This window comes from Rana temporaria, chromosome 4 (genome assembly GCF_905171775.1).
Source record: "Rana temporaria chromosome 4, aRanTem1.1, whole genome shotgun sequence".
NCBI classification, from domain to species: Eukaryota; Metazoa; Chordata; class Amphibia; order Anura; family Ranidae; genus Rana; species Rana temporaria.
In genome coordinates, this window is record NC_053492.1 from 423,914,471 (window position 1) to 423,940,613 (window position 26,143).

Sequence of the window (26,143 nt, forward strand, 5' to 3'; positions counted from 1 at the left end):
TGTTCAGTGCGGCCTCCTCTCTTAGACACTTCAGCCATGGTCACAATTCAGCCTCCTTCACACACAATACAGGGTTAATAGACTTGCATTGTATGTGATGATGCTGAGGGACCGCCTACAAGGCTCAGAGCGCAGTTGCTGGCCAGAGTGGGGGTTAAGGTAAGTAATAAAGCCTCTTCTTCTACACCCTAGACTAAATGAGAATTTGCCCTTGCAGTATGGAGGGAAGAGGACCCACTGCTAGGGTACATTTTGCCTTATTCTTGGAGTTCAGCTTTTAAAGCGGAGTTCCACCTAAAAATGGAACTTCCGCTTAACCCACTTCCCCCCCCCATACATGCCACATTTGGCATGTCATTTTTTTGGGGGGGGAGTGGGGGCTTCAGGAGAAGGGGACTTCCTGTCCCACTTCCTCCTTCCGCCGAGGGGCTGGAAAGGCGATTAGCTTAATTGCCTTTTCACAGCCCCTCCCTGTCGGTGAGCGCCTGTCCAATCAGACGGCGCCGCTCGCGCATGCGCAGTGGGTGCCCAGCCGTGAAGCCGAAAGCTGTCACTGCCGGGTGCCCACACTGAGAATGAAGACGCGAGGAGCGGAGCCCCGGCCGGCGCGTCGTTGGAGCCGTGGAGCAGGTAAGTGTCTGCTTATTATTATTTTGTAGCGGCTGACTTTTAATAAACTTAAAAAATGGGTGGAAAACCCCTTTAAGCATATATCAAACGTACGTTTGAGAATCGGCATATCTAGCTCATTACCATATTCAACGCGTAAACCTACGGAAGCGCCACCTAGCGGCCAGTGTAAATATGCAACTTAGATACGACGGCGTAAGAGACTTACGCCGGTCGGATCTAAGACAAATCTATGCGTAACTGATTCTAAGAATCAGGCGCATAGATACGACGCCTCACACTCAGCGTTACGACGGCGTATCTGGAGATACGCCGGCGTAACTCCTTTGAGAATCTGGGCCTTAGAGTCTACAATCTATGGTATATATATTTGAAAATTGATCAGTCCTGATGTACTGAAGCCTGTCTCATTTCATGAGGCCTTAAGATGCCAGAACAGTACAAATACCCCTAAAATAACCCCTTTTTGGAACGTAGACACCCCAAGGTATTTAGTAAGAGGCATGGTGAATTTTTTGAAGTTGTAATTTTTGTCCTAATTATTTGAAACATGAAGAAATGTAATACATTTTTTTTCTTTTTCAGGTATTTTTTACGTACTATCACCAGAGCAATACAGTGTCACCATATGACTGGTGTGTCAGTGATCAGGGACACTGACTGGTTACAGTATGTAAAAAAAATATATATAATTTTTTTTAATCTTTTTAAAAAAGTTTTTTTCTATTTTGCAATTTTCTTTACATTCTGTCACCATAGTGACACTGAACTGCTCTGGTGAGTTGATGAGGATTTTAATATTTTTTTTTACACTATGATTGCTTATTACAGCTTGAATGGCATCCATTTATGTGCCATTGTGCACTATTGTGATAGCTGTGATTGGCCACAGCTATAACAGGGTGCATGTCTGTTGTGAGTGGCCCTTTGCCATGTGATCACTGTAACCAATCACGGAGATCACAATAGTACACATTGGCTATGAATGACAAGCCATTGTTTGTTTACAACTGACATGTGATCGCTGTGATTGGTCACAGTGATCACATGGTACCAGGGCTGCTCATAGTGGCCCAGTACATGATGACAGATTGCGCCGTTGCACGGCCCCTAAAGCATGCACAAGGCTTGCAGAGATAACAGAGCACCTGCCCAGCGGTATTATTACAATAGGCCAAATGAACCCGTTTCTTTTTCCAGCATTGGCTAAGTACAGGTTTCATACAATTCGATTTCCCTCACATGAATAGTTAGAAAAGTTAAAAAGGCTGCAGTTCCCTTTAAATTAGGTCAGCCTGGGCCTCAACAATCTATTGCTTGTTTAAAAAAACTGTCAAAAGAGGACCACTCCAAGCCAAGGTTGACGCGTGGATATTATGCACTTGCAAGTGCATTCGCTGTAGATCCGAGGGGGTCATGCACGGAAAATAAAAAAACAGCATTTTAGCTTGCACATGATTGAATGATAGAATCAGCAGAGCTTCCCCTCATTTCAGATCTACCCCTCAGATTTACAGCGACTGAACTTCCAAGTGCACTTGCAGTGCAAAGTAGATTTGCCTTTTGTAAATAACCCCCTTTGTTTTCATGCTGGAAAAAAAGGAGTGCTCACCAGTCTGTGTTCATTAGGGCTGACAGGCTGTTTATGCATGGCAGTGTTTCTGGATACCATCTGGAGAACATCTGAATTCTCTGCTGTGAAATGTAAGCGAGAGAGCAGATCTCTCTTGCGCTCTGTGGCGTACATCATGTGTCTTTCTTCCTGAGGTCAAAAGAAAGAAAACAAAGGTAACAAATAAAAAATATTTCCCAAATATTCTTTGTATTTAATTTGAACACAAAACATAGGCAATCTACATTATGCCAGCCACAAAGGATCAATGCCAGCTTTATTCAACCTGTATTTGCATCAACTTTCAAAAAGTCTGACAACACTGCTATTTTTTACTGTATAAAGTAACCCCATGACTTGGTCAGTCAGAGCAAAGAAACAGGCTTGCTTTCATCACCTCTTCTGATCAGTTTTACTTACCGTATATACTCGAGTATAAGTTGACCCGAATATAAGCCGAGGCACCTAATTTTACCACAAAAAAAATTGGGAAAACTTATTGACACGAGTATAAGCCTAGGGTGTCCATCTGCATGCCTCACTGTGCCTCACTTTGCCTCACCGTGTCCATGTGCATGCCTCACTGTGTTTATGCCTCACTGTGTCCATGCCTCACTGTGCCCATGCCTCACTGTGTCCATGCCTCACTGTGTCCATGCCTCACTGTGTCCATGCCTCACTGTGCCCATGCTTCACTGTGCCCATGCTTCACTGTGCCCATGCCTCACTGTGCCCATGCCTCACTGTGTCCATGCCTCACTGGGTCCATGCCTCACTGTGTCCATGCATCACTGTGCCCATGCCTCACTGTGCCCATGCCTCACTATGCCCATGCCTCACTGTGTCCATGACTAGACTGACATTTAACACGGGAGTCTATGGAAGGGGTGCCCGGCTTTGAAAAATCTGTGCTCCCTGGCTGTAGGTCCCCCGGACAACACACTTGTAGAGGAAGAGTGGGGCTACATGTGTGCCAAGTTTGGGGTCCAGGGGACCTACGGCCGGCCGGTACAGAGTCCCCAAAGTCCGGGATATCAGGCACAAAAAGGTGACTCGAGTATAAGCCAAGGGGGGCATTTTCAGCACAACATTTTTTCAAGGGGTATTCTATTGAGAAAGTCATGTGACCTGTGACGCAACACGTCGGGAGGAGTCAGTGACGACACTCCGGTGTTTTGTTACACTGGATGTGCAGTGAGGAGGAACAAGCTGCTTGTGAGCCTGAACATTATTATGCATTTATTCATTGAACTAATGCGAGTGCAATAATTTGATTACTTGATTCAATGATGTTTCAGCAGACTTGAGCGATGTTATCAATCTTTTTTATTTGAGAATTACGACAAACTAAGAATTCTAGACACTACTACAGGCCATCACATGGAGTCTGAATATATGAACTGATCGCAACAAGGATAGTTGTTGAAAAAGTGACACTTTATGCAATTTGTTTGCTTGGAAGGTGAGCAGGCAATCCATATATAGGTGGTGGTGAACTTTTTATCTTCACGGTAGAAGGTTTTTTCACCATTGTTTTGTTCTTTACTATTATACAAGTGTATGTAGTAGTAAGCATTGTGCAATATTATTAGGTTGTTTTTAGCGCACTATTATTCATACTTTAAAAATGTTTGTGGTGTCAGATCACTGTTAAATGGTTGCAGCAGAATTCGTTTAGTAATCGTTTTAATTAGAGTTGAGCGGACACCTGGATGTTCGTGTTCGGGTCCGAACCCGAACTTTAAAAAAGTTCAGGAGAGGGGGGGGCGCACTCTGTCCCCTCCTCTTTTCTGCGGCCGGCCAGGTCAACGTGCTCGGATAACGGGTCTGGTTATGGATATTTAGGGGGAACCGCACGTAATTTTTGTTTTAAATTGACGGCGGGGTTCCCCTGAATATCCATACCAGACCTGAAGGGTCTGGTTATTGAATTTGCGGGGACCTCCGCGCATTTTTTTTTTCCCGAACTCCGATCACGGACCCAAACTTTTTTCAATTATTCGGGTCCGGGTTCGGGAAAAACCCAAAGTCCGTACTGAACCCGAACTTTACAGTTCGGGTTCGCTCAACCCTAGTTTTAATATATCCAGGTTTTTATTCATATCAGCGCTTGAGCTAATTCACTTTATCATTCTATCCAGTAGCACCAGCTATTATGGACTTTAGTTCCAGTACCTTGTAGGGACCTAGTGAGATCCACCACAAATCTGATGTCCTACACACATTGGGGGTTATTTACGAATGGCAAATCCACTTTGCACTATAAGTGCAAACTACACTTGAAATTGCACAGAAAGTGCACTTGGAAGTGCAGTCACTGTAAATCTGAGGGGGACATGCAAGGAAAATAAAAAACAGCATTTTAGCTGGCACATGATTGGATGATAAAATCAGCAGAGCCTCCCCTTATTTCAGATCTACCCCTCAGATTTACAGCGACTGCACTTTCAGTGCAATTTCAAGTGCACTTTGAACTTGTAGTTTGCACTTGTAGTGCAAAGTGGATTTGCCTTTTGTAAATAACCCCCATTGCATCCACTGTTGTATTGTTGGAGGGGTGGTAGACTTCTATTGAGTGGGAATGCGTGATCTGGCTGTGGTAATCAAATGTCTATTCGCTGACTTTTTACACAACTATAAGGAGGCTGTGTTGTGATACAGCAGGAAGTACACCAGTGTTTTTGGAACATCACAGTAAGTGAATTTATGTGCAATGGTATGGAGTCCAAAAATTCTGGAGGGCTGGACAGGACCAGAAGATTTGGTGTACATATACAGAGGTGTAACTACATCTCCAGGTCTCTGGTACAGACAGGAACATCTTATGCAGGGCTGCTGTTAGAAATCACGGGGCCCCGTACAGCCTACCTGGCAGGCCCCCCCCCCCTCAAATATATAAAAAAAAATGTTTTCACAATAAATATACTAAAATCATTCTTAGCGGACACACAGATAACAGAGAAGCTGTGTGAATTAGCCCTTTTTTAAATAGTTTTAAAAAAAAATTTACAAAAACATTTTATAATTTTTTTTAAATAAATACATTATTTTATTTTACAATTTTTACAAATAATTTTTAACAGGACAAGGAAGCCGGCAGTTGTGTCTGTGTCTCTCCCTGCAACCGCTAAAAGTCGGCGGGAGAGTTTTCAGCTGCTGCCGAGTGCCGCACAGGGTATCCTGTAATTGCCCCTCCTTCCCTCTGGTGTTTGGGCCCCCCTGTGTGCCGGGCCCCCTACAGGAGGACTGGTGGTCCCCCCTATCAGCGGCCTTGATCTTATGCAATACATTTGATATGCGATACCATTGGGTAACTATCTTATAGCCCAAGGTAGAAGGAACGTCCCGGAACGGCTGCACTCCAGTCTCAATCCTCTTTATTGACAGATAATCCAAGGCAGTACACCATACAGTGGGGGGTTAAACCTTTATTTTTCCCCCACTGTATGGTGTACTGTTGCATTTGGTCTGTTGTTATCCAGGAGGAGTTTCTAATAAAGTGCCCAACACTGTGTTTGTTATTTTGTCTAAGTGATAGGTAGGAGTTTTCCTGCAACCCAGGTGGCAAGTTTGGATTTCTCAGTATTGGTCATAGTGTGGAAGCAGTGGTGAGGTCCCATATGTCTCAAATGCTAATTTGGCTATGTTCCAAGTTGGTGCAATAGTCAGGTGTTTATGTAAGGTAAAGGTTGGTATAGGAGCACCTTCCAATTAATATTCATAGTTTTCATTGTCCCATGTCTGCACCAGTCAATTACCCTAGTAAAGTGTGAGGTGAGCTTGTATAGTCTTATGTCATTGATGTCATCCTATAAGGAACTTTGGTCTGTGGAGAGTAGAGTGTTTTATTCAGGCTGGTTTGGTCGGTCATATGAACTTGTTTAAAACTGATTGGATTGAGTGAAAGTAGGGCTTGGGTATATGTATTCGGATCATCTGGAGAAGGTATAATATGCAGGGAGGAATATTTTGTTTAATTATGTTGCATCTTCTTATCAAATAAAAGCTACCTGTTTACCACCTGGTCATTCCACATGAAAATTTCATATGAGGGGTGCAAAATTTAGCATGCAAAGCTGGGAGAGGTCCTTAGACAGTTGGATGCCAAGGTATCTGACATGGGAGCCATTTTTTCAATTGATAGTGGGGAAATATCCACTCATCTGAACCCTCCCCCCCACATTTGGCACCTTTCAGGGGTAAGGGGGTGCAGATACCTGTCCAGGTATTTACACCCACTTCCAGGAGTCCATTCTGTGGGGACCTGCGGGTAGTGCGTAACCCCCCCCCCCCGTTGCGGGGACCAGTAAGCACGGCACAGCGCATCTTGCGCATGCGCCGTAGGGAACCGGGCAGTGAAGCCGCAATGCTTCACTTCCTGGTTCCCTCACCGAGGATGGCAGTGGGGGCAGCAGAGTGATGAGTGATCGCTCGTCTTCTGCTGCCGACGTCGCTGGACTCCAGGATAGGTAAGTGTCCTAATATTAAAAGTCAGCAGCTGCAGTATTTATAGCTGCTGGCTTTTAATATGTTTTTTACGGCGGAGCTCCGCTTTAAAGGGTAACTCCACTTTTGTGGAGAAAAAATAGCAAATAAAAAATAATAATATAGCATATACAATTCTGACACAAGTCATATTGTAATTGAATGTTTTTAATTACCTTTCCTTTTCAATCTGCAGCACTGTAAGTTTCTGTAAATGCAATGCAATATGGCTACCTGGAGGTGTTCTGTACACAGAATGAGTACAGAACACCCCCCAGAAACATTATTTTCTGCTTGTGTGATTGGCTCTCTGATTTTCCCAGAAGTCTGCACTAAGTTACAAGTCAGGCCGCGTACACACATTTGGACAAAACCGATGAGAATGGACCGAGGTTCAGTTTCATCGGTCCAAACCGACTGTGTGTATAGCCCATCGGTCTGTTGTCCTTCGGTCCAAAATTTTAAAACATGCTTCAAAATCGAACTGATGGACCGCTGCCCCATCGGACCAAACCGATGGTTAGTACAGAAAGCATCGGTTCAAAACCCGCGCATGCTCAGAATCAAGTCGACGCATGCTTGGAAGCATTGAACTTAGTTTTATTCAGCACTTCGTGTGTTTGACGTCACCGCGTTCTGACCCGATCGGTTTTTGGAACGATGGTGTGTACGCACATCAGACCATCAGGCCACTTCAGCGGTGAACCGATGGAAATGGCCCGTCGGACCATTCTCATCGGTTTTGTCCGACCGTGTGTAAGCGGCCTCAGATTTCAGGCATTCCCTGCAGCAAAAAATGTCATTTTTGGTGAGATATTACCAGTAGGAAAATCAAGTCTAAAGGGACGCAGACCCTGCAGTTTTCCTCATTAGAGCCCTGCAGATGCAGCAGTAGCTGATTGATAACTATGAAATCACTTGGATTAGATTCACTTACCACATGGACACAGACAAACACACATGGATTGCTTCAGAACAACAAAAGGTAGGAATCTGCAACAAAGTTTGTTAAAATCTACAGTACATTGAACACAGAGGGAAATGTTTTTTTCTCAAGAAAAGTGGAGCTACTCCCTCGTCTTAAAGGCTTCCAAAAATATAAAACCAGCACTCTCCTGCAGGACTCTTCTCTCTCTCCCCTATCCAGCCCTTGATTTGCACCCTTCTCTATTTATACTTTTTCTATTTTCCTTTCATAAAAAGAGTAAAAAGGAAGAGTCCCAATGAGTCTGAGACATATAAAATGTGCACATTTTTTATATACAGTATTAGCTAGATTCACATAGATGGCCGCAACTTTAAGGCGGCATAGCTTAAGGCATTTAAGCTACGCCGCCGTAAGTTAGCGAGGCAAGTACATGATTCACAATGTACTTGCCTGCTAAGTTACGGCGGCGTAGCCTAAAGTGGGCGGGCATAAGGGCGCCTAATTCAAATTTGTCTGAGGGGGCGTGTTTTATGATAATGAGGCTTGACCCGACGTGATTGACGTTTCTCTTGAACTGCGCATGCGCCGGGCGCCTACATTTCCCAGTGTGCATTGCGGCTAAGTCCGCCGCACGGGCCTATTGATTTCGACGTGGACGTAAACGACGTAAATCCCTATTCACGGACGTCAATTTTTTTGAATTTCGACGCGGGAACGGCGGCCATACTTAACATTACTACTCCATCTATTTGATGGAATAACTTTAGGCGGCCTATCTCTTACGTAAACGGCGTATCTGTACTGCGTCGGCCGGGCGTACGTTCGTGAATAGGCGTATCTAGTGATTTACATATTCTACGCCGACCGCAATGGAAGCCAAAATATTGCAACCTAAGATAGGACGGCGCAATCCGTCGTATCTTAGATAGGTTTAAGTGTATCTCTGTTTGAGAATACACTTAAACTTAGGTCGGCGCAGATTCTGAGTTAGGTCGGCAAATCTACTGATACGCCGACCTAACTCTTACTGAATCTAGCTATATATTCTCAAATAAGAAGTCTCAGTAGCTACTGTATGGATCTTGAAAAAAGACAAAACAAGCAATATTTGGACTTTCTCAGTACCCCATGCACACAAAACTCCAATATGCAAAAACACATGAATATTATTTTACAGCATTATTTAAAAAAGAATTTAAGGTTACAAAAAAAAGATGTAACCCTATTTAACCCCATACAGAATCCAATAGTGATCACACTTTTAGAGTAGTATGGGGGGGAACATAATCTCCAACAGTTTTGTGTGCATGGGGTACCGAGAGAGTCCAAATACTGCTTGTTTGTCTTTTTCCAAGATTACCATTAGGATAGGATAGGGTACCCCCTAACCCCTTTTTGATTACCCACACTATTTGTTGTGTTTTCTATTAAGCCACTGTATGTATTAATAATTAGAAGGGATAAAATATTTTTTAGATGTCCTGTAATGCACTGACACAAAACTGTTTAACCACTTCAGCCACGGATGAATTTACCCCCTTTCTTACCAGAGCACTTTTTGCGATTCGGCACTGCGTCGCTTTAACTGACAATTGCACGGTCGTGCGACGTGGCTCCCAAACAAAATTGACGTCCTTTTGTTCCCACAAATAGAGATTTCTTTTGGTGGTATTTGATCACCTCTGCGGTATTTATTTTTTGCGCTATAAACAAAAATAGAGCGACAATTTTGAGAAAAATTCAATATTTTAAAATTTTTGCTATAATAAATATCCCCATAAAATCTATAAAATTTTACTTTTTTCGACAGTTTAAGCTGATATGTATTCTTCTACATATTTTTGGTAAAAAATCGTCATAAGCGTATATTGATTGGTTTGCGCAAAAGTTATAGCGTCTACAAAATAGGGGATAGATTTATGGCATTTTTATTTATTTGAATTTTTTTACTAGTAATGGCGGCGATCTGCAATTTTTTTTTGACCCTGACATTGCGACGGACATATCGGACACTTTTGACACATTTTTGGGACCATTCACATTTATACAGCGATTGATGCTATAAAACTGCATTGATTACTGTGTAAATGTGACTGGCAGTGAAGGGGTTAACACTAGGGGGCGCTGAAGGGGTTAAATATGTTCCCTATTTGTAAAAATTCAATAAAACTCAGATTGATTCAAATATGTTCCCTAGTGTGCGAAACGCGTCGGCTGTCCCCTTATGTGACTGTATCTTTGGATGTACATGTCTTACTTTTATCAATAAAGACAACTTTCTCAAGTTTATTCGGAGTGCGGCTGTCCATCGATTTCCATGTTTTCCATGTTTGCCTAGTGCATTGCCAGCACCTTGGACTCCTGGGAGGTTCCTCCAATTGTCTGCTAAAGATCCACCTGGAGCGGTGACTCTCTTTCCTTAACTGTAGGGGGAGGGGACTCACAAGGGGAGGAGACCGATGTGTGTTGCTTTGTACTGGGAACACAACATCGGTCTCCTCACCTCTGACAAGACATGAATCTGTGTGTTTACACACACAGATCCATGGTCCTGCCATGATTGCGGGCAATTTCGGGTGCCCGGCGGACATCGCACCGCCGGGCATGCAAACCGGGTCCCGAGCGATTACATCACAGAAACCTGCCATTTTAACAGGAGTGTGTAGACTTTATATTCACTGTATATTCCTACTGCCCTTCTTTTAAATCTTTTTTTTTTTATAATTCTTTATTTTTATGTCTTTTCTCTTTTCACATACAAGAAAAATAACATGTACAGCTCTTTCAATATCTTCAGCATTGTAACCTTCGTTTATATCATCACCTAAACATCTCACAATCTCTATGTTACTACCTCCTGTTCCATTTCTGATCTCCCCTATACTGGCCAAGGTGCTATCTCCTTCACGGCCCCGGGGCCTTCATCTACCCCCTCGGAGCAGCGCCTTGGTCTCGAGGGAGTGTTGGTCACTCATCCTACGTCCCCCCTCCCTACCCCAAAAAACAAAAACAAAAAAAAAACGCACCGCGTCATCCCTAGTCTCTCCCCCTCACCCCCCTAAGGGTTACGTTCCCTATATTCTATATATGGAGTCCAGGTCCTCCAATAAGTCTCCTCTCGTTCCTGCATTCCCATTTAAATCTTGACAGAGATGTGTACGCTGAGGAAAGGAGTGCAATATGTTATCAGAGAATGCTGCTCTGTAATAGGTAATTCTGCAATGTTTTTTTCTTGGGAGAGTGCAGAGTGCGTGTGATCAGCACAGGGCCAATCAGTACTGTCCATACAGAGGGTTAGGGGTCCTGCATCCTGATAGGAGAGCCAGTGCAGTATGAAAACTCCTCCTACAGGCTTTAACCAGGCAAGACTGCTATACACAAGTTGATGAGAAAAGGTATTTTGCAGTTTATATATTAACTAAAATAATTGCATTTCAGATAGTCAAAGATTGCAGACATGCTACAAGTGATGGTCAGAGATTGCAGACTTGATCGAAGAGATGGTCAGAGACTGCAGATATGATACAAGAGATGGTCAGAGACTGCAGATATGATACAAGAGATGGTCAGAGATTGCAGATATGATACAAGAGATGGTCAGAGATTGCAGATATGCTACAAGAGATGGTCAGAGACTGCAGACATGGTACAAGAGATGGTCAGAGACTGCAAACATGATACAAGAGATGGTCAGAGCCTGCAGACATGGTGCACGAGTTAAAAAAAAAGTGGGTAACTAAAGCGCTAGCCAACAGTGAAAAAAATTGAGTGACCAGTGAAAAAAACAAAATGCTGCTCAAATCTAAAATGTGCTAACAACAAATGAAAAGGTATAAAGTGAGAGTGATGAGCGCAAACTGAGAATCTAAAAGTGAATATAAAGACAGTCAAAAGACTGATACCATCTATTGATCAACTTAATACAATTTCAAGGCTGTGAACCATAAATTAAAGTCCAAAAAACATAAAACTAATGCAACTAGTGCATCAAACATATGAATAAAGTCCAAAATGAATGGATCTGGTGTATCAACGTGTGTAAAACTTCTGCCCTTGGACATCAATGTAGACAATCTAGATGAGTCTTCACAAAGATTGAGCTCACAGAGCGCTTACCTCCAGTCAATGGATAATGCGTGTCAACGAAATCCTCCAAATGCTGGGATGGAATCCAGGAGCATTCGCTCCAGTCAATGGATAATGCGTGTCCACGAAATCCTCCAAATGCTGGGATAGAATCCAGGAGCGTTCTCTGTGTACAATAGCAGTACAGGTCCAGGCACAATGGAGTCAGCTCACCAGGACGGCCACAAATGTTACCAGGAGCAAAAATGGAAATAAAAAGCTCTCATCATGAAGTATGTAAGCACTTTAAGAAGTTTAATAAAAATAAAATTGTGCTTACAGCAAAGAAACGAATAAAACGCCAAACAGCGGCACTTCCGGTGGACGGTCAGGGTATCGCGTCACTTCCGGTCACGTCTAACTTTACGCGTTGCATCACGTCACGTGACTTTATCAGAGGTTCAGAGGCCTCTGATGAAGTCACGTGACGTGACGCAACGTGTAAGGTTAGACGTGACCGGAAGTGACGCGATACCCTGACCGTCCACCGGAAGTGCCGCTGTTTGGCGTTTTCTTTGTTTCTTTGCTGTAAGCACAATTTTATTTTTATTAAACTTCTTAAAGTGCTTACATACTTCACGATGAGAGCTTTTTATTTCCATTTTTGCTCCTGGTAACATTTGTGGCCGTCCTGGTGAGCTGACTCCATTGTGCCTGGACCTGTACTGCTATTGTACACAGAGAACGCTCCTGGATTCTATCCCAGCATTTGGAGGATTTCGTGGACACGCATTATCCATTGACTGGAGAGAACGCTCCTGGATTCCATCCCAGCATTTGGAGGATTTCGTTGACACGCATTATCCATTGACTGGAGGTAAGCGCTCTGTGAGCTCAATCTTTGTGAAGACTCATCTAGATTGTCTACATTGATGTCCAAGGGCAGAAGTTTTACACACGTTGATACACCCGATTCATTCATTTTGGACTTTCATATTCATATGTTTGATGCACTAGTTGCATTAGTTTTATGTTTTTTGGACTTTAATTTATGGATCACAGCCTTGAAATTTTATTAAGTTGATCAATAGATGGTATCAGTCTTTTGACTGTCTTTATATTCACTTTTAGATTCTCAGTTTGCGCTCATCACTCTCACTTTATGGTTCAAGAGTTGATCAGAGACTGCAGACATGCTGCAGAAGACTGTGAGAGACTATAAAAGTGCTATAGGAGTTTTTGGCAATTGGGGAAATGTTTCAGGAGACAGTCATTGATTGGAGACATATTACATTTGACTGTTAAAAATCACTGCTATAACAGGGCAATAGGGAAAAAAACATTACAGTCTGCAGGGGCGTATTCTGTATTAATATGTACTCTCTTAAGTATAATGCAGCACTCTCTTATATGGTTTACCACTCAAAGCACTCTCTCATGTACATTCTGTAGCACAATGCAGCAATCTCTGGTAACAATATACAGTGGGACCTCAGATTACGAGCATAATCCGTTCCAGGAGAATGCACGTAATCCAAAGTACTCACATATCAAAGCGAGTTTCCCCAATGAAGTCAATGGAAACTAAAATAATTAGTTCTGCATTGACTTCAATGGCATGCAATACCGCATGCGGCCAGAGGTGGGGGGTTACCGGAGAGCCTCTGGAACACACGGAAAGGCCAGAGGACAGTTCGGCTATGAATAAGCACTTTTAAAAGTTGTTTGCTGTGGCTTGTGATTTTTGGATTATTACCTCTTTTTAATAAAGGCACTGATTTTGAGTGCGGCTGTCCAGAATTTTCTCCTCACCCAGCAGCTCGGTTGACCTCGGCAAACCTCGGAGTTCGGAAATTTCCGAACTCCGGCTCCGACACCCCCCCACCTCAGGCCAAACGCGGTACTGCACAAGGCTTTGGCTTGAATCCTGCTCGTTTTGCGAGACAACACTTACAAACCGAGTTAGGATTTAAAAAAATACAATGCTCGTATTGCGAAACGCTCGTTAACAGCCTTACTCGCAATCCGAGGTTCCACTGTACTGTATATTAACTATTTGCCGACATGTACAGCTCCTGTATCACAATGCAGCACTATCTTGCAGTATTCTGTAGCAAAATGCAGAATGATTCCATGTACACTCTTTAGCACCCTGCAGCATTCTCTGATAACATTTACAATCAGTAGTAAAATTCAACCACTCTCTGGTCATATGTAGCACTATTTTGTAAAATATAGTGTTTTCTATTACCAATGCAACATTCTCTGATAACATGGAGCATTGTCGTGTAAAATCCATTACTCTCTGCTAGCATGTAGAACAATTCATGTTCTGAGAATATACAGCACTGTCTGGTGTCATACAGCACTGGTGTCATACAGCACTGTCTGGTGTCATACAGCACTGGTGTCATACAGCACTGTCTGGTGTCATACAGCACTGGTGTCATACAGCACTGTCTGGTGTCATATAGCACTGTCTGGTGTCATACAGCACTGTCTGGTGTCATACAGCACTGTCTGGTGTCATACAGCACTGTCTGGTGTCGTACAGCACTGGTGTCGTACAGCACTGTCTGGTGTCATACAGCACTGTCTGGTGTCATACAGCACTGTCTGGTGTCATACAGCACTGTCTGGTGTCATACAGCACTGGTGTCATACAGCACTGTCTGGTGTCATACAGCACTGTCTGGTGTCATACAGCACTGTCTGGTGTCATACAGCACTGGTGTCATACAGCACTGTCTGGTGTCATACAGTACTGGTGTCATACAGCACTGGTGTCATACAGCACTGTCTGGTGTCATACAGCACTGTCTGGTGTCATACAGCACTGGTGTCATACAGCACTGGTGTCATACAGCACTGTCTGGTGTCATACAGCAACCATTGATAACATGGGAGCAGGCCGGACTGGCCATAGGGCTTGCCAGGCATATGCCCGGTGGGCCGCGGCTGGCCACATGTCACGTCTCCCCCCGGTATAACATGCAGGGGGTCCAGAACTGTTAGGGGGGGTCTGTGTAACAAACTGTGGGGTGCTGTGTAATGTAAAGGGGTCCAGAGGTGCAGTGCTATGTAATGTAAAGGGGTCCAGAGGTGCAGGGGGTTGTGTAATGTGAAGGGGTCCAGAGGTGCAGGGTGCTGTGTAATGTAAAGGGGTCCAGAGGTGCAGGGGGCTGTGTAATGTGAAGGGGTCCAGAGGTGCAGGGTGCTGTGTAATGTAAAGGGGTCCAGAGGTGCAGGGTACTGTGTAATGTGAAGGGGTTCAGAGGTGCAGGGTGCTGTGTAATGGAAAGGGGCCCAGAGGTTCGGTGCTGTGCAATGTAAAAGGGTGCAGAGGTGCAGGGTGCTGTGTAATGTAAAGGGGTCCAGAGGTGCAGGGTGCTGTGTAATGTAAGGGGTCCAGAGGTGCAGAGGGCTGTGTAATGTGAAGGGGTCCAGAGGTGCAGGGTGCTGTGTAATGTAAAGGGGTCCAGAGGTGCAGGGTGCTGTGTAATGTAAAGGGGTCCAGAGGTGCAGGGTGCTGTGCAATGTAAAAGGGTCCAGAGGTGCAGGGTGCTGTGTAATGTAAAGGGGTCCAGAGGTGCAGGGGGCTGTGTAATGTGAAGGGGTCCAGAGGTGCAGGGTGCTGTGTAATGTAAAGGGGTCCAGAGGTGCAGGGGGCTGTGTAATGTAAAGGGGCTCAGAGGTTCGGTGCTGTGCAATGTAACGGGGTGCAGGGTGCTGTGTAATGCAAAGGGGTCCAGAGGTACAAGGTGCTGGAACCCCACATCCCATCATTAATGTTGCCGACCCCCCTCAGGCTGCTCAGTCTAAAATGCCAGGGCCTATTTTTTGTCCCAGTCCTGGCCTGCATGGGAGAACATTTTGATAACCAGTGTGACCCTTCAACCTTGACCAATTGCAAGCTTAATGGTCAAGCCGAATGTTTCAGTCTCTTACCAGCCACAAACTAATAGTAGATAATTCCTATACCAATGCAACAACAAGCCCCATCACTTTTTAATCCTATAACAAGCCCAATGCTCTTTCTCGCTGTGCAGATCTAATAAATACAAATGAAAAAGAAGCTACACACAGAGTTTGCGGAAGCTAATGATACTTCTCATACCCAGAGGGAAGAGAGGCTCAACCGTCTCATTTCACTGCTGAGATAATACCCAAACACTCATAGATTCATAAAATACATGTAGTTGCACAGAAACCATCTGCATGATGAATAAACTGCTGACTAGCCACAATATACTGCATTTTTTTCCCAAAGCTCCCTCTTTTACAAATGAAAAAGCAATCTTTGAGCTCCTGTCAGGGATTTGACCTAGGCTGCAATGATGTCATTGGTTTAGACGTGAACGTAAATGGCGTCCAGCCCCATTCACGGACGACTTACGCAAACAACGTAAATTTTTACATTTCGACGCGGGAACGACGGCCATACTTAACATTGATTGCGCCTCATATAGCAGGGGCAACTTTACGACGGGACAAGACTAACGTAAACGTCGTAACTTAACTGCGTCGGCCGCGCGTACGTTCGGGAATTCGCATATCAAGCTAAATTGCATACTCGACGGGGAAAACGATGGCGGCGACACCTAGCGGACAAAAAAAAATGCAGTTTAGATCGGACGGCGTAAGAGCCTTACGCCTGTCGGATCTAATGGTTATCTATGCGTAACTGATTCTAAGAATCAGTCGCATAGATACGACGGCTCGGATTAGGACTTACGACGGCGTACACGGCGCTGCGCTGTCGTAAGTCCTCTGAGAATCTGGGCCTGTAACTTCGAAGCAAGACCCGGTTTAAGAGGCTGCAGCAAGAGCTGATCTGTGTCAGACATTTGTGAACACTAATGCCGCGTACACACGGTCGTTTTTTGTCTTGTAAAAAAAACGTCTTTTTTTATCATGATAAAAAACAATGTTTTTCAAACTTAATTTTAAAAAACGACGTTGCCTACACACCATCGTTTTTTCAAAATGCTCTAGCAAAACGCGGTTACGTACAACACGTACGGCGGCACTCTGTTCCATTCAAGCTCGCGTCATAACTTGCTTCTGAGCATGCGCGGGTTTAAAACGTCGTTTTAAACATTGTTTTAGCCCACAGACGATCATTTTTTATGACACAAAAAACAAAGTTTTGAAAAACGACATAAAAAATTGAAGCATGTTTGAATTTTTTTTTTTTTTCGTTTTTCAGAAGACATAAAACGACGTTTTCCCCACACACAGTCATTTTAAATGACGTTTTTAAAAATTTTGTTTTTTTTCATCACAAAAAACGACCGTGTGTACGCGGCATAATTCATTAACTCATTCACCTCTTTAAGTGGTTGTAAACTCTGTTTCATCACTTGTACCTACAGGTAAGCCTATAATAAGGCTTACCTGTAGGTACTCTATAATAAGGCTTACCTGTAGGTACTCTATAATAAGGCTTACCTGTAGGTACTCTATAATAAGGCTTACCTGTAGGTACTCTATAATAAGGCTTACCTGTAGGTACTCTATAATAAGGCTTACCTGTAGGTACTCTATAATAAGGCTTACCTGTAGGTACTCTATAATAAGGCTTACCTGTAGGTACTCTATAATAAGGCTTACCTGTAGGTACTCTATAATAAGGCTTACCTGTAGGTACTCTATAATAAGGCTTACCTGTAGGTACTCTATAATAAGGCTTACCTGTAGGTACTCTATAATAAGGCTTACCTGTAGGTACTCTATAATAAGGCTTACCTGTAGGTACTCTATAATAAGGCTTACCTGTAGGTACTCTATAATAAGGCTTACCTGTAGGTACTCTATAATAAGGCTTACCTGTAGTTACTGTAAATATCTCCTGAACCTGCATGGTTTAGGAGATATTGATCATATACGCTTTCACCAACGTCATCGGCACATGCGCACTGGGGAAACGGCTCGACCGTGCCGTTTCTAAAGGGCCTGTGCTGTGACCGGCGGCTTACGCGTAAATGTGCAGGAATGATGTAATCGCGGCTGTGGCCAATGACAGCGCCGCAGCCTGCGAACCTGGAAATAACTCCGGGAGACATTGCAATGGTCACAATGGTGTACATTGACCGCTGAAACAGCTTCATTCTAAGGTAAGTATTTCATAATGAGCTAGTATGCGATGCATACAGGCATACCCCACTTTTAAGTACACAATGGGACCGGAGCATGTATGTAAAACGAAAATGTACTTAAAGCGAAGCAATACATTTTTTCCCTTCTAGGCTGTAGTGTGGGTACCAGAGGCTGTAGTGTGGGTGCCAGGGGCTGTAGTGGGGGTGCCAGGGGCTGTAGTGGGGGTGTCAGGGGAACACTCAGATGTAAATAAGCTCATCGAATGCAAGGGGGGACGCTCCAATCCTTCCCCCGGACATCGCGCTGTGCACAGAGGACAGTGCTGTGGAAAGGCTGGATGGCATTCTGTGGCTGACAGGGAAGCCGGTGCATTGCCACGAAATGAGATTTGCCATGGGATGAGATGGTCCGCCTCCATCACATCCTATTGGCTCACTCCTGTCACGTGACATATTTAAACGTCAAGTATCGACGCAAACATCAGTCTCAGCTAGGCTATCATAGGGAGAGGATCTCCTCTCCCTGTGATAGCTGAAGCTGCACGGAGCTGGTGCACGGAGCTCGCTGTCATGCCTCCCCGTGAGCGCGATAGATCCACAGCGCTATCGGGATCCCAATGCCCGATAGCGCTGTCAGCGTGCCTCCCGCCAGCGCTAACTACACCCCGCGCCCGCAGCTCTACTCCTTTTTGGATGGCTCTAATCAGGTGCTTCCAAAAAATACCCCACTGGGCATTTGAATAGGGGTGGCAGCGGCGACCATAGATAGATTCTTGCATTGCATGAATCTATTGGTGATAGAGGGAAGGCAGGAGAGAGGGAGCGCACCACGCATGTACAGCACCTGATTGTATCTCATTTGGCTCTGGATTGTCTCACCAAATTTTTGGTGGTTGTGAAACACTAACTGCCCAGCTTTGTTACAGATAGAATTATGTGTAGAATAATATACTAATGGCATAATTAAAATAACAGAAATATGAGTTCCAACAGTGTAATTACTGATCTGAAAATGAAGTTCATTATTGGACCATTAATTGGCAACTAAGAAACTGAGAGATAATTAAAAAAAAAATGAATCTCAAAAAACATAATTATCTTCTCTTCTATTTTGTATGAATTATCCTATTAAATAACTAATGAAGGCAATCGGCTAAATGAAGCTCCTAGGCAAAAATATAGCTGTGTATCATTTAAAAATACAGCAGATAAATATATAAAGAATTATAATAAAAAAAATACCCTTTTCCTGTAAAATGCTTAAAGCGGAGTTCCACCCAAAAATGGGACTTCCGCTTTAAGTACTTGAGTCGTAACCCTCTGAGATGCATGTCTTTTTTTTTTAGGGGGGGGGGCAGGTCCCTAGGTACCTACCCAGCTACCACTTCCTCTCCTGGCACCATGGTGTCAGAAGAAAGTTCTTCTTTCCCCCCTTCCTCACTGCAATCTTCTGGGAAACTTTACAGGTCCCAGAAGATTGCTCAGCCATTCATAATGCGCAGCTGAGTGTGAACTCCCCGTGCATTCTCAGCACAAAGACCGAGCTGCCAAAGACAACTTTTGGTCCGGGGTAAAGATATGCAGCCCGTGGGACCAGCAGGTAATCATGTAACCACTGTCACAGTGGTCACATGATTGCCGATCCAGCCTTTCCAAATTATATGTAGGAGCACCGGGGCAAGCTGGAAAGGGTTAAAGCTAGGGTTGCACTGCTACCATTCCTCGTATCGGTGCCGATACCGAGCATTTGGACGAGTACTTGTACTCGTGCAAATGCTCCGATGCTTGACCCGATACTTGGGCAGCCTCAGAGATGATCAGTGCGGCGGTGGGAGTGAGTTACCAACGCCGATCTTCCAGTATAGCTTCTCTGACAGCCGCTTCTCCTCCTCTCCCTCCCGTTGCTGTCAGGGAGATCGGTGCCTGTAACTGCCCCGCCGCCGCACCAATCACCCTTGGCTGTCCCCCTCTGTGCTCCCCGTGTCCTCCTCTGGGTCCCCCTCTGTGCTCCCCGTGTACTCTTCCGGGTTTCCCCCTGTGCTCCCCGGGTCATCCTCTGGGTCTCCCTCTGTGTCCTCCTCCAGGTCCCCCTCTGTGCTCCCCATGTACTCTTCTGGGTCCCCCCCTGTGCTTCCCAGGTTGGCTTCTTACGGGTCCCCCTCTGTGCTCCCCGTGTCCTCCTCCGGGTCCCCCTCTGTGCTCCCCGTATCCTCCTCCGGATCCCCCTCTGTGCTCTCCAGGTCCTCTTCTTACAGGTCCCCCTCTGTGCTCTCCAGGTCCCCTTCTTACAGGTCCCCCTCTGTGCTCCCTGTGTCCTCTGCCGGGTCCCGATCTGTTTTCTCCTCCAGGTCCCCCTCCATGTCCTCCTCCAGGTCCCCCTGCATCCTCCCCAGCTCCCTGTCAGTGGCATCTTAAGAACATTATAGGCCCCCGGGCAATACAGTGCACTGGGGCCCTGTCTACACGATCGTGCACGAGAATTTACTGACAAAAATCATGAAATTTACTGGCAGAACCACGTTTATTTTACTGGCACTGCAAAAAAAAGTACCTAAAATTACAGTTTTACAAATTTCTTCATTGACATGAAGGTTAGGTTACTATAACCCAGCCTTCTCAGGGTTTCCTCTTACATCAGAGTCTGCAGGATTCCCCCTTACAGTGAAAGGGAACTCTTATGTAAAGGGGAACGCTGCAGATCATGATGTAAGGGGGAACTCTGGTGACCAGAGACTACCTTATATCAGAGTTCACTGCTTTCTCTTTACACCAGAGTTCCCACTTACATCAGGGTCCTTGCACTGTAAGGGGGAATCCTGCAGACTCTGATGTAAAGGGGAACACCAGGAACTCTGATGTGTGGGGCACTCTGGTGACCAGAGACCACCTTCCGTAGAGTAAATACACTAAGGTAAGGGGGGGTCACTAATATTTTTGTATTCACTCCCCCCTTACATCAGCAACCACCTGCCCCTTAGACTGGCCTGGCGGCGCTATTACTGACCTCCTCTCAGGTGCAACATGCACGGCTCAGTCAGATGGCTCCAGCTTGGCTGCTCTGGTTTTATCCTACTGTCTCCTCATGTCTGACTTCTCCCGTGACCCCCATCCCGGAGGCGCTCCCACTCTTGACTCCTCTTCAGACTCTTCCTCAGAGACTGTAGACGCGATACAGTTCTACAGTTCTGACCCGCAATGGAAAAGACAGCCCTGCTCCCCGTATCCTGATCCATTTCGTCCTTCCGGTCCCCCTCTGTGTCATCCTCTGGGTCTCCCTCTGTGTCCTCCTCCAGGTCCCCCTTCCTCCTCCCCGGCTCTCTGTGTTGTTCTCTGTGTCCCGATCCGTTTCGTCCTTCGGGTCCCCCTCTGTGTCCTCCTCCGGGTCCCCCTGCCTCCTCCCCGTGTCCTCCTCCAGCCCCCCCTGGATCTTTCAGGATGGAGAGTGGAGGAAGGAGCCGGTAAATCTGTCATTTACCAGCTCCTTCCTTTTCCAATACACAGAGTCAGTGATAACTGACTATCCATTCATAACTGAGCATCGTAAACTCTGTTTAAAAAAACATTTTAATAAATATTTTATTGTAAAAAAATACTGACAGAGTCCCCACCTCATCAGTGCCACCTATCAGTGCCCATCAGTGCTGCATATTAGTGCCACTGTCACATAACATTAAAAAAAAGTATCAGTAATCGATTTTGGCGAGTACTTGAAAAAAAGTATCTGTACTTGTACTCGGTCTTAAAAAAGTGGTATCGGTGCAACCCTAATTAAAGCTATTTGGGGTTGGGATTGGGGTGGGGATATAAAAAAAAAAGCAAGGTAAGACCACTTTAAGGGCCAATTCACACCATAGAAACGCAGTCTGGATGCATTCCAGGTGCTCTTCTGCATGTGCGTTTTTGGTGCGTTTTTGATACATTCCAGTGCATTTTTGAGTCGTTCTAGTGTGTTTTTGTTGCAGTCCACTGCTTTTTTTCCCCCTCTTTTTTCTTAACCTTAAATAAGGACATGTATGTTCCAGTGCGTTTTTGGTGTATTTAGGTGCATTTCGATGCGTTCCAGTACGTTTTTGATACGTTTTACAGTGTTTCAATACATTCCACTGCAGGAAAAATGCAGCATGTTCTACTTTTTTATTCTGGAAGTGGAACGCACTGGAACTGTAAGCACTGATGTAAACTATGCCATTGAAAGCCATATAACTTACTTTCCATGCGTTTTTGATGCAGAAAAAAAACGCACTAAACTGCATGTGGTGTAAACTGGCCCTTATAGAAAACTACTTTTTACCGAAAAACAGATGACGACTTTACAATGCTGTGGCCGGCTTTCTTTTTACCCTCTGTCCTGAAATCACAGCAGAAGATCAGAAAAACTCTCCAAAGCAAGAAAAAATCCCCTCGTAGACAGCTGTCCTGATGTGTCCCCATTGGAAGATTTCCGCTCACCTCTTTCTGTGACAACTTGGTTGGACTTCCCCTCTTCCACTTTCTGTCTAGGTGACAAACCTCCCAGGACAGAGAAGGCGAATCTTCCCAGGGAGGACGCCAACAGCGATAAATCCTAATGATTCCTAAACCTTTCCTACTGTATCCGAAATCAAAGCAATATTTTGGCTTTAGATAGATTTTAACCACTTAAGACTCGGACCATTATGCAGGTAAAGGACCTGGCCCCTTTTTTCGATTCGGCACTGCGTCGCTTTAACCGACAAATGCGCGGTCGTGCGACGTGGCTCCCAAACAAAATTGGCGTCCTTTTTTTCCAACAAATAGAGCTTTCCTTTGGTGGTATTTGATCACCTCTGCGGTTTTTATTTTTTGTGCTATAAACAAAAATAGAGTGACAATTTAAAAAAAAATATATATATTTTTTACTTTTTGCTATAATAAATATCCCCCAAAAATATATAAAAAAAAAACATTATTTTTCCTCAGTTTAGGCCGATACATATTCTTCTACATATCTTTGGTAAAAAAAAATTGCAATAAGCGTTTATTGATTGGTTTGCGCAAAAGTTATAGCGTTTAGAAAATAGGGGATAGTTTTATGGCATTTTTATTAATATTTTTTTTTTACTAGTAATGGCGGCGATCAGCGATTTTTTTCCGCGGCCAATCGTTTTTGTTTTTTTTTGTGCATACACAAAGCTTTTAGATCACAATTAGGTACTCACTTATTCGGTGACAAAGAGCATTCCCCGTCCATTTTCTTAGATAAGATAAAGTTATAAAACCCGATGCTGGCATTTCCCATTTTGCTTGTGGGCATTGTGAAGCCCACAAGCACTGACTTCCTGGAAGCGGTGAATGCACGGCTCACGGCATTCATCGCTCTTTTCTGCGCATGAGCCGTGTTTACGGCGACCTGCGCCATAAACTTCCTGGTTGCTATCAATAACGGGCAACGTCATTGAAAGTACAAGCAATGTTGTGATGGCATTCGCTGGACGGCATTGTCTCCTGGGAAGCATGACACCGTCCTCCCAGGAGACATTGCGGCGCTGGGGAAGAGTGGAGACGCCTAGTCCCGCGGGAGAAAACTCTGGAAGTCAAACTTCAAACAGCGAATTCACGGTATTGTAAACACCTAAAAAAAAAATTTGGCTTATGTAGATGTATGTGGTGCGATGATCAGCATGATATAGTGTTGTAATTTAGAATGAACCTCAGCTTTAAGCCCTCATTCACATTGTAGAGATTTGTTATGCGATTTGACCTGTCAAATAGCGCAAGAAAGTCGCAGCCTATTTCCGGCAATGGCACCGTTCTAACCAGTGCGACGCCGACTTTGCAGCGCCGCTCCAGTTTGCAAAAATTGTTCCTGCACTACTTTTAGCGATTTCGGGTGCGACTTCAATAGACATCTGTGTATGAAGCTGCCTGATGTCTTCCAAGTCGCACTTAAAGCCTGACAATGCTTGTATTGCTGCCTGTGCCTGGTCCCAGTGACAGCTGCTCCCCCCCAATTCTTGTCCTGGTGTCACAGGGACAGGAAGTGAGGGGAATCGCTCCAATGGGGTCACAGACAGAAATAAAAACATGACAGAAATGTTAAGCATGACCCACGTTCTCCAATACTCTAGAGATGGTAGAAATCAGAGATGGCAGGTCTATTATAACGACATACAGTAAATGCTTGGCTTCAATGATTAGAAATGCAGGGAAATAAGGACTATTGGACTCTAGCACGGCAGGAGCCCATGTATTAGGAAGCACTCACCATGTGCTCAGCTGGGTGACCTGTCCACGATCTCTCCTGTGTGTGCTGAGCAGGGAACACTCACATTGGGGTTTGTTGTGATTTCTCACTCTCAGCAGGGAGACGCCGCCCGGGGTTGCCGTGGGGACGGGGGCGGGGCTCCGCAAATGAAAGGCCCGCCTCTTTTTCGGGACTTGTCAGTCAAGAGCAGGCATTGTAAGTTTGGAAGGCGGGGTTGGGGCGGAGTTCATTCAGATGACGGGCACGCCCCCTGACAGAGTGGACCAGAGTAAGCATCGCACAGCACAGAGGCAGCAGGCAGCGGTCACCTTCTTCTACTGCTAGAAAGGATGCTCGTCCTAAGATACATGAAAGGGCGCAGGACCTTTCTTCACCCCATAGACTTTATTGGGAACGCATGGAAAGTACATGTAAAAGGCATGTACACGTGTTTTTAGGACCATCGAAACACAGTCTGGTTGTTTTTCTGTATATGCTTTTTATGCGTTCCAGTGCGTATTTTTAAAGCATTCCAGTGCATTGTCTCCTTTTTTTTTCTTCACCTCGATGCCCGGTTCACACTAGTGCGATGCCAGACATCACATGTGATTCTCACTGCATTGCTGTTCACATCGTATGCGATGTCTGTGCGATGCGATTTCAGCCATATAGCCATGGCTTAGATCGCATCTCATTCGCACCAAAATGGTGCAGGACTCTTTTTTTGGTCCGCACTGGAATCGGATCGCATGAATGTTCACACTTATGCGATCCGATTCCTGCGAACCGATCTGGGTAACTTTATACCCACATCGGTTCTCAGATCTCAGGCCAGGTTCACACCTATGCGAATTGAGTGCGGCTAAAACCGCATCCAATACGCAGAACATTTCTAAATACATTGTTTTCAATGAGGCTGGTTCACATATGTGCGATGCATTCGCACTGCGCATTGCAGTAAAACCGTGTGCATCTTTTAGGCATTGCGGTGCGGCTCAGGTGCGAATTCAAGCCCATTATCTTCTATGGGTACGCAGCTGATTCGCAGATGTGTTCAGTTCTCTTCAGGAATTTCTCTCATTCAGCTCAATACACTCCTCCCCCACTCTCCTCTCACCTGCAACTTCTCCCAGGTCTCCAAATTCGCATCTAAAATGTTGCTAATCTGCTGAACACTTCTCTTATCTCTCTGCAGAGATAAGAGAGCTGAAATTCGCACCGCACTAGTGTGATTCCGGCCTTAGTGTAAACCACTGTGCAATTCAGGTGCGATGCGGGAACCCACACTGGATTCGCAGGGTTCTCGCATCGCATTAGTGTGAACCGGCACTAAGCCCTGGTTCACACTGGTGCGTTTTGACATGCGACTTGACATGTTAAATCGCGTGGCAATGGCACCGGCCGAATCTGCGGCGCTGCACCGAATTAAAAAAGTCGTTTCTGTACTACTTTTTGCGACTGCAGCCTGCGATTTACAGTACATTGACATCTGTGCAGAAACCTGCACAGATGTCTCTATAATCGCGGCCGAAAACGGGACTGACAGGCAGCAGTGAAATCGTGCGAGTTCAGCTGAACTTGCACGGCTTCATTCCCGCAGCCCAGTGTGAACCTGGGCTAAGGGCCGCTTCACACCAAACACAATTTGTATGCATTCTGGATGCTTTTCTACGTACGCCTTTTTGACATGTTTTCCATGAGTTCCAGTGCGTTTTTTCCTCCTTTTTTTGGTTCATGTTGATGCTACTTTGAAATTTCACAGTAGCAAGGTCAGCACGATTTTGGGTGCTACATGATAGACATCTGTGTGGCTTCATGCACAGATGTCTATTGAAGTCGCACCTGAAATCGGCAAAAGTAGTGCAGAAACAACTTTTGCAAATCGTTGCGGCACCACAAAATCGGTGTCGAATTGATTGGAACAGTGCCATTGCCTCCAATAGGCTGCGACTTGTTATGCGATTTGATCTCTCAAATCGCATGACAAATCGCTCCAATGTGAACCTAGGCTAAGCCCAGGTTCACACCAGTGCGATCACAGACATTGCATGTGATTCGCACCTGCAGTGCCAATCATATGAGATCTCTGAGCAATGTGAGTTCAGCCATACAGTTGTATGGCT

At 44.9% G+C, this 26,143-nt stretch overlaps 1 protein-coding gene across 1 annotated transcript in view; it reads right to left on the reverse strand.

Moving 5' to 3' along the window:
• Positions 1 to 24,154, reverse strand: part of DNAH14 (dynein axonemal heavy chain 14) — a 340,790-nt gene extending 316,636 nt beyond the window's left edge. Inside the window, 2 exon segments of the mRNA XM_040347836.1 lie at positions 2,243 to 2,392; positions 24,042 to 24,154. Of these exon segments, the coding sequence (XP_040203770.1) occupies positions 2,243 to 2,392; positions 24,042 to 24,044 (153 nt within the window). The 5' untranslated portion in view covers positions 24,045 to 24,154.
• Positions 24,155 to 26,143: the final 1,989 nt, after the last annotated feature.